This window comes from Ascaphus truei, unplaced genomic scaffold (assembly GCF_040206685.1).
Source record: "Ascaphus truei isolate aAscTru1 unplaced genomic scaffold, aAscTru1.hap1 HAP1_SCAFFOLD_792, whole genome shotgun sequence".
In the NCBI taxonomy this organism is placed as follows: Eukaryota; Metazoa; Chordata; class Amphibia; order Anura; family Ascaphidae; genus Ascaphus; species Ascaphus truei.
In genome coordinates this window covers 155,135-164,741 of record NW_027457127.1, presented here as the reverse complement: position 1 = coordinate 164,741, position 9,607 = coordinate 155,135, and the positions used below count along the sequence as shown (strand labels likewise).

At 61.3% G+C, this 9,607-nt stretch overlaps 1 protein-coding gene across 1 annotated transcript in view; it reads right to left on the bottom strand.

Annotated features, from left to right (window-relative positions):
* Positions 1-5,129: 5,129 nt before the first annotated feature.
* Positions 5,130-9,607, bottom strand: part of LOC142486227 (pyridoxal kinase-like) — a 94,480-nt gene continuing 90,002 nt past the window's right edge. Inside the window, 6 exon segments of the mRNA XM_075584866.1 lie at positions 5,130-5,190; positions 6,224-6,309; positions 8,159-8,205; positions 8,719-8,734; positions 8,736-8,779; positions 8,782-8,802. Of these exon segments, the coding sequence (XP_075440981.1) occupies positions 5,130-5,190; positions 6,224-6,309; positions 8,159-8,205; positions 8,719-8,734; positions 8,736-8,779; positions 8,782-8,802 (275 nt within the window).

Below are 9,607 nucleotides of genomic sequence, written 5' to 3'. Positions count from 1 at the left end.
GACTGGGTAACATGGGGGGGAGAGGTGGGCGTGACTGGGTAACATGGGGGAGAGGTGGGCGTGACTGGGTAACATGGGGGGGGAGAGGTGGGCGTGACTGGGTAACATGGGGGAGAGGTGGGCGTGACTGGGTAACATGGGGGGGAGAGGTGGTCGTGACTGGGTAACATGGGAGGGAGAGGTGGGCGTGACCTGGGTAACATGGGTGGAGAGGTGGTCGTGACTGGGTAACATGGGGGGGAGAGGTGGGCGTGACTGGGGTAACATGGGGGGGAGAGGTGGTCGTGACTGGGTAACATGGGGGGGAGAGGTGGGCGTGACTGGGTAACATGGGGGGGAGAGGTGGGCGTGACTGGGTAACATGGGGGGACAGGTGGGCGTGACTGGGTAACATGGGGGGGACAGGTGGGCGTGACTGGGTAACATGGGGGGAGAGGTGGGCGTGACTGGGTAACATGGGGGGAGAGGTGGGCGTGACTGGGTAACATGGGGGGGAGAGGTGGGCGTGACTGGGTAACATGGGGGGGAGAGGTGGGCGTGACTGGGTAACATGGGGGGAGAGGTGGGCGTGACTGGGTAACATGGGGGGAGAGGTGGGGGTGACTGGGTAACATGGGGGGTGAGGTGGGCGTGACTGGGTAACATGGGGGGGAGAGGTGGGCGTGACTGGGTAACATGGGGGGAGAGGTGGGCGTGACTGGGTAACATGGGGGGAGAGGTGGGCGTGACTGGGTAACATGGGGGGGAGAGGTGGGTGTGACTGGGTAACATGGGGGGGAGAGGTGGGTGTGACTGGGTAACATGGGGGGGAGAGGTGGGTGTGACTGGGTAACATGGGGGGGAGAGGTGGGTGTGACTGGGTAACATGGGGGGGAGAGGTGGGCGTGACTGGGTGACATGGGAGGGAGAGGTGGGCGTGACTGGGTAACATGGGGGAGAGGTGGGCGTGACTGGGTAACATGGGGGGGAGAGGTGGGCGTGACTGGGTAACATGGGGGGAGAGGTGGGCGTGACTGGGTAACATGGGGGGAGAGGTGGGCGTGACTGGGTAACATGGGGGGGGGAGAGGTGGGCGTGACTGGGTAACATGGGGGGGAGAGGTGGGCGTGACTGGGTAACATGGGGGGAGAGGTGGGCGTGACTGGGTAACATGGGGGGAGAGGTGGGCGTGACTGGGTAACATGGGGGGAGAGGTGGGCGTGACTGGGTAACATGGGGGGAGAGGTGGGCGTGACTGGGTAACATGGGGGGAGAGGTGGGCGTGACTGGGTAACATGGGGGGGGACAGGTGGGCGTGACTGGGTAACATGGGGGGGAGAGATGGGCGTGACTGGGTAACATGGGGGGAGAGGTGGGCGTGACTGGGTAACATGGGGGGAGAGGTGGACGTGACTGGGTAACATGGGAGGAGAGGTGGGCGTGACTGGGTAACATGGGGGGGAGAGGTGGGCGTGACTGGGTAACATGGGGGGAGAGGTGGGCGTGACTGGGTAACATGGGGGGAGAGGTGGGCGTGACTGGGTAACATGGGAGGGAGAGGTGGGCGTGACTGGGTAACATGGGGGGAGAGGTGGGCGTGACTGGGTAACATGGGGGGAGAGGTGGGCGTGACTGGGTAACATGGGAGGGAGAGGTGGGCCTGACTGGGTAACATGGGGGGGAGAGGTGGGAGTGACTGGGTAACATGGGAGGGAGAGGTGGGCCTGACTGGGTAACATGGGGGGAGAGGTGGGCGTGACTGGGTAACATGGGAGGGAGAGGTGGGCGTGACTGGGTAACATGGGGGGAGAGGTGGGCGTGACTGGGTAACATGGGGGAGAGGTGGGCGTGACTGGGTAACATGGGGGGGAGAGGTGGGCGTGACTGGGTAACATGGGGGGGAGAGGTGGGCGTGACTGGTAACATGGGGGGGAGAGGTGGGCGTGACTGGGTAACATGGGGGGGGAGAGGTGGGCGTGACTGGGTAACATGGGTGGAGAGGTGGGCGTGACTGGGTAACATGGGAGGGAGAGGTGGGCGTGACTGGGTAACATGGGGGGGAGAGGTGGGCGTGACTGGGTAACATGGGGGGGAGAGGTGGGCGTGACTGGGTAACATGGGAGGGAGAGGTGGGCGTGACTGGGTAACATGGGGGGAGAGGTGGGCGTGACTGGGTAACATGGGGGGAGAGGTGGGCGTGACTGGGTAACATGGGGGGAGAGGTGGGCGTGACTGGGTAACATGGGGGGGAGAGGTGGAGAGGTGGGCGTGACTGGGTAACATGGGGGGAGAGGTGGGCGTGACTGGGTAACATGGGGGGAGAGGTGGGCGTGACTGGGTAACATGGGGGGAGAGGTGGCGTGACTGGGTAACATGGGGGAGAGGTGGGCGTGACTGGGTAACATGGGGGGGGAGAGGAGGGCGTGACTGGGTAACATGGGGGGGAGAGGTGGGCGTGACAGGGTAACATGGGGGGGAGAGGTGGACGTGACTGGGTAACATGGGGGGGAGAGATGGGCGTGACTGGGTAACATGGGGGGAGAGGTGGGCGTGACTGGGTAACATGGGGGGGAGAGATGGGCGTGACTGGGTAACATGGGGGGAGAGGTGGGCGTGACTGGGTAACATGGGGGGAGAGGTGGGCGTGACTGGGTAACATGGGGGGGAGAGGTGGGCGTGACTGGGTAACATGGGAGGGAGAGATGGGCGTGACTGGGTAACATGGGGGGGAGAGGTGGGCGTGACTGGGTAACATGGGGGGGAGAGATGGGCGTGACTGGGTAACATGGGGGGGAGAGGTGGGCGTGACTGGGTAACATGGGGGGGAGAGGTGGGCGTGACTGGGTAACATGGGGGGAGAGGTGGACGTGACTGGGTAACATGGGGGGGAGAGGTGGGCGTGACTGGTAACATGGGGGGGAGAGGTGGGCGTGACTGGGTAACATGGGGGGGAGAGGTGGGCGTGACTGGGTAACATGGGGGGAGAGGTGGGCGTGACTGGGTAACATGGGGGGGAGAGGTGGGCGTGACTGGGTAACATGGGGGGGAGAGGTGGGCGTGACTGGGTAACATGGGGAGAAGTGGGAAAGGTTGGGGGGGAATTGATGGGGATGGGAAATGTTGAGAGTAGAGAGGTTGGTGGGGGGGAGAGGTGTTGGGGGGGAGAGTTTGGGTATAGTGGGGGAGATGCTGGTCAGTGTAATGCAGGCCTGCACAACATGCGGCCCGCCTGGCCTCTCTGTGCGGCCCGCCTGGCCTCTCTGAGCGGCCCGCCTGGCCTCTCTGAGCGGCCCGCCTGGCCTCTCTGTGCGGCCCGCCTGGCCTCTCTGTGCGGCCCGCCTGGCCTCTCTGAGCGGCCCGCCTGGCCTCTCTGAGCGGCCCCGCCTGGCCTCTCTGTGCGGCCCGCCTGGCCTCTCTGTGCGGCCCGCCTGGCCTCTCTGAGCGGCCGCCTGGCCTCTCTGTGCGGCCGCCTGGCCTCTCTGAGCGGCCCGCCTGCCTCTCTGTGCAGCCCGCGATGACTCCTGCGGGCGCCAGTTAATTAATTAAATAATTAAAAAAAAAAAAGTTTAAAAAAATGGCGGCGATTCATCCCCCTTTCCATTACCACCCCCCCCCCCTCCTCCACCCCTCCCAGCCCCGAGTTTTGCGGTGCGCGGGGGCAGCAGCAGCATGAGGAGGATGCGGCAGCTGTGAGTATTTTTTTTTTCAATAGCAGGAAGCCGGGGGCGGGGCTTAGTACCGGGGAGAGGGGATGTGCTGAGCTGATCTAAAAGAGGTGCTGTGTGTGGGTATAACGGGCTGGTGGGGGTGGGTGTGAAAAACGGGCTGGTGGGGTGGGTGTGAAAAACGGGCTGGTGGGGGGTGGGTGGTTATAATGGGCTGGTGGGGGGTGGTGTGAAAAACGGGCTGGTGCAGACGTGGGGGGGGGGGAGGCTGCTGACATGTGAGGGGGGGTGGGCTGCTGACATGTGAGGGGGGGTGGGCTGCTGACATGTGAGGGGGGGTGGGCTGCTGACATGTGAGGGGGGGTGGGCTGCTGACATGTGAGGGGGGTGGGCTGCTGACATGTGAGGGGGTGGGCTGCTGACATGTGAGGGGGTGGGCTGCTGGCATGTGAGGGGGGTGGGCTGCTGGCATGTGAGGGGGGGTGGGCTGCTGGCATGTGAGGGGGGGTGGGCTGCTGGCATGTGGGGGGGGCTGCTGGCATGTGGGGGGGCTGCTGGCATGTGGGGGGGGCTGCTGGCATGTGAGGGGGGCTGCTGACATGTGAGGTGCAGGGGGGGAAGTGATGTGAGGTGCAGGGGGAGGGTATGATGTGAGTTGCAGGGGGGGGAGAGAGTGTCATATTGAGGGGAGGGGGAAAGAGTGTCATATTGAGGGGAGGGGGAGAGTGTGTCATAATGAGGGGAGGGGGAGAGTGTCATATTGAGGGGAGGGGGAGAGTGTCATATTGAGGGGAGGGGGATAGAGTGTCATATTGAGGAGAGGGGGAGAGAGTGTCATATTGAGGAGAGGGGGAGAGAGTGTCATATTGAGGGGAGGGGGAGAGAGTGTCATATTGAGGGGAGGGTAGAGTGTGTCATTTAGGGAGGGGAGAGTGTCATATTGAGGGGAGGGGGAGAGTGTCATATTGAGGGGAGGGGAAGAGTGTCATATTGAGGGGAGGGGGAGAGAGTGTCATATTGAGGGGAGGGGGAGAGAGTCATATTGAGAGGAGGGGGAGAGGGTGTGATTTAGGGGAGGGGAGAGTGTTATATTGAGGGAAGAGAGACATGCTGACTTGTGGGGGGGATGCTGACATGGGAGGCTGACTTGGGGGGGCTGCTGACATGGAATGGACTGGGGGATGTGGAGGGGGTATTGTGTTTGATGTGGAGGGGATTGTGTGTTTGATGTGGAGGGGGGTATTGTGTGGGTGAGGGGGAGAGATGGGGGTATGAGAGATAGATGGGGAGTATCGTAAAGGTTGATAGTGAGGGGTTCTGGGGAGAGATATGAGGATGAGGATGAGGATGAGGATGAGGATGAGGATGATGAGGATGATGAGGATGATGAGGATGATGATTTAACCCGTGCGGCCAAATTTTTTTTCCTTGAGGCAGTTCGGCCCTTCTCGCTTTACGAGTTGGGCAGGCCTGCTGTAATGATTGTTATCTGTTGCTCACCTGCACTGCATCCTCTTGAGTGTGAATCTTACGGCCCGTTAGTAACCTGAGGGAGACACAGAGACCGAGATACTGATAGATACTGCATCAAGTCAGTGACACGGAGACCCTTTTCCCATACACCCCAAATTGCGGGGACCTTTCCGCTAGCCGGGACCCTTTCCCCAACCACACCCCAACACAGGGACCCTTTCGCCAGCCACTCCTCAACACGGGGACTCTTTCCCAACCAAGGACCCTTTCCTCAACACGAGGACCCTTTCCCCAACCACTCCCCAACACGAGGACCCTTTCGCCAGCCACTCCTCAACACGGGGACTCTTTCCCAACCAAGGACCCTTTCCTCAACACGAGGACCCTTTCCCCAACCACTCCCCAACACGAGGACCCTTTCGCCAGCCACTCCTCAACACGGGGACTCTTTCCCAACCAGACCCTTTCCTCAACACGAGGACCCTTTCCCCAACCACTCCCAACACGAGGACCCTTTCCCAACACGAGGACCCTTTAGCCAACCCCTTCCCAACATGGTGACCCTTTCCCCAACCACTTCCCAACACGGTGACCCTTTCCCCAACCACTCCCCAACACAGGGACCCTTTCTCCAACCACTCCCCAACACAGGGACCCTTTCTCCAACCACTCCCCAAAAGCAGGGGCCCTTTCCCCTATGTAAACTCAGAGACCTTTCCCATCGATCCCCCAACACACAGAGTATTCACCATATACGCCCAAACACAGAGACCCTTCCACCAACTAGGGACCCTTCACCAACCACCCATAAACACAGAGACCCTTCCCCCAACCACCCATCAACACAGGGACCCTTCCACAACCACCCATCAACACAGGGACCCTTCCCCCAACCACCCATCAACACAGGGACCCTTCCCACAACCACCCATCAACACAGGGACCCTTCCCCCAACTACCCATCAACACAGGGACCCTTCCCCCATATACCACCCAAATTAGAGACCCTTCCCCCATACACCCCAACACAGAGATCCTTCCCCTGTAATCCCCAACAGATACACTCCACCTCTCCTCCCCCCACTCCTCCAATGACTTGCACTTACTCAGCCTCGAACTGGTTGGGCGTGATGATGTCGGCGACCGGGACCACCAGGTCCTTATAGACCGGGAGCAGCTCCTTAGGGACATACTAACAGAGAGGGGAGGGGGGGGGGCATACAGCCAGTGAGGGGGGGCATACTAACAGAGAGGGAGGGAGGGGGGGCATACAGCCAGTGAGGGGGGGCATACTAACAGAGAGGGGAGGGAGGGGGGGGGCATACAGCCAGTGAGGGGGGCATACTAACAGAGAGGGGAGGGAGTGGGGGCATACTAACAGAAAGGGGGGGCATACTACAGAGGGGAGGGAGGGGGGGCATACAGCCAGTGAGGGCGGGCATACTAATAGAGGGGAGGGAGGGGTGGCATACAGCCAGTGAGGGGGGGCATACTAACAGAGAGGGGAGGAAAGGGGGGGGGCATACAGCCAGTGAGGGGGGGCATACTAACAGAGGGGGCAGGGAGGGGGGGCAAACAGCCAGTGAGGGGGGCATACTAACAGAGAGGGAGGGGGCATAGAGCCAGTGAGGGGGGGCATACTAACAGAGGGGAGGGAGGGGGGGGGGCAAACAGCCAGTGAGAGGGGCATACTAACAGAGAGGGGACGGAGGGGCATACAGCCAGTGAGGGGGGGTGGGGCGCATAGTAACAAAGAGGGGAGGGGGGAGGGATACCGGCAGTGAGGGGGGGGGCATACTAACAGAGAGGGGAGGGGGGGAGGGATACCGGCAGTGAGGGGGGGCATAGTAACAGAGAGGGGAGGGGGGGAGGGATACCGGCAGTGAGGGGGGCATACTAACAGAAAGGGAGGGGGGAGGGATACCGGCAGTGAGGGGGGGCATACTAACAGAGAGGGGAGGGGGGGGAGGGATACCGGCAGTGAGGGGGGCATACTAACAGAGAGGGGAGGGGGGGAGGGATACCGGCAGTGAGGGGCGGCATACTAACAGAGAGGGAGGGGGGGAGGGATACCGGCAGTGAGGGGGGCATACTAACAGAGAGGGGAGGGGGGAGGGATACCGGCAGTGAGGGGGGGCATACTAACAGAGGGGAGGGGGGAGGGATACCGGCAGTGAGGGGGGGCATACTAACAGAGAGGGGGGCATACTACAGAGAGGGGAGGGGGGAGGGATACCGGCAGTGAGGGGGTTCATACTAACAGAGAGGGGAGGGGGGAGGATACCGGCAGTGAGGGGGGGCATACTAACAGAGAGGGGAGGGGGATGGATACCGGCAGTGAGGGGGGGCATACTAACAGAGAGGGAGGGGGGAGGGAAACCGGCAGTGAGGGGGGCATACTAACAGAGAGGGGGGGCATACTAACAGAGAGGGGAGGGGGGAGGGATACCGGCAGTGAGGGGGGGCATACTAACAGAGAGGGGAGGGGGGAGGGATACCGGCAGTGAGGGGGGGCATACTAACAGAGAGGGGAGGGGGGAGGGATACGGCAGTGAGGGGGGGCATACTAACAGAGAGGGGAGGGGGAGGGATACTGGCAGTGAGGGGGGCATACTAACAGAGAGGGGAGGGGGAGGGATACCGGCAGTGAGGGGGGGCATACTAACAGAGGGGGGGGGCATACTAACAGAGAGGGGAGGGGGGAGGGATACCGGCAGTGAGGGGGGGGCATACTAACAGAGAGGGAGGGGGGAGGGATACCGGCAGTGAGGGGGGGCATACTAACAGAGGGGGGGAGGGATACCGGCAGGTGAGGGGGGCATACTAACAGAGAGGGGGGGAGGGATACCGGCAGTGTGGGGGGCATACTAACAGAGAGGGGGGGCATACTAACAGATAGGGGGAGGGATACCGGCAGTGAGGGGGGGGGATACCGGCAGTGAGGGGGGGGGCATACTAACAGAGAGGGGGGTGTATTGGGAGGATACTCAGGGCTATGGTTCTGTATTAAGAGATGCGGGGGGGGGGGGGGGTTCTCCTACCATAGACCCTTCCCCGTTCCATTTGTCTCCCATGACTGGATCACAGACTGGGGGGGGGGGTATGGAGGGAGAGGGTATGGAGGGAGAGGGTACGGAGGGAGAGGTACGGAGGGAGAGGGTACGGAGGGAGAGAGAAAGAGGCAGGGAGAGGGACGGAGAGGGGAGAGAGAGACAGATGAAGAGGGAGGGAGGAAGGAGGGAGAGAAAGATGGGGAAAGAGAGATGGGGAGGAAGGGGAGAGATGGGGAGGGAGGGAGAGAGAGATGGGGAGGGAGGGAGAGAGAGATGGGGGGAAGGAGAGAGAGAGAGATGGGGGGAAGGAGAGAGAGAGATGGGGGGAAGGAGAGAAGATGGGGAAGGAGGGAGAGCGAGATGGGGGAGGAGGGAGAGCGAGATGGGGGAGGAGGGAGAGCGAGATGGGGGAGGAGGGAGAGCGAGATGGGGGAGAAGGGAGAGCGAGATGGGGGGAGGAGGGAGAGAAAGAGATGAGAGGTTACACAGAGCCTTTACACTCCCCTCCCTCTCATTGCCCCTATGCCCAACACCACACTCCTTCTCACCGTATATAAGCCGCGGGGTTTTTCTCTTTCAGCTCCTGTATTATATCCACAACCCGAGCCAGAAGGAGACATCCCGAGTGTAACCTGCGTGGGGGGCAGGGAGACCCCAATACATCAACCTCCAACACAGACCCTCTTCCCACCCCCCAATACATCAACCTCCAACACCAACCCAGACCCTCTTCCCACCCCCCAATACATCAACCTCCAACACCAACCCAGACCCTCTTCCCACCCCCCAATACATCAACCTCCAACACCAACCCAGACCCTCTTCCCACCCCCCAATACATCAACCTCCAACACCAAGCCAGACCCTCTTCCCCCTCCCAATACATCAACCTCCAACACCAACACAGACCCTCTTCCCACCACCCAATACATCAACCTCCAACACCAACCCAGACCCTCTTCCCCCCCAATACATCAACCTCCAACACCAAGCCAGACCCTCTTCCCCCCCCCCAATACATCAACCTCCAACACCAACCCAGACCCTCTCCCCCCTCCCAATACATCAACCTCCAACACCAACCCAGACCCTCTTCCCACCCCACCCCCCTCAATACATCAACCTCCAACACCAACCCAGACCCTCTTCCCACCCCCCAATACATCAACCTCCAACACCAACCCAGACCCTCTTCCCACCCCCCAATACATCAACCTCCAACACCAACCCAGACCCTCTTCCCATCCCCCAATACATCAACCTCCAACCCCAACCCTCTTCCCCCCCCAATACATCAACCTCCAACACCAACCCAGACCCTCTTCCCATCCCCAAAACATCAACCTTCAAAACCAACCCAGACCCTCTTCCCCCCCCCCCCTCAATACATCAACCTCCAACACCAACCCAAACCCTCTTCCCACCCCCCGTCAATAC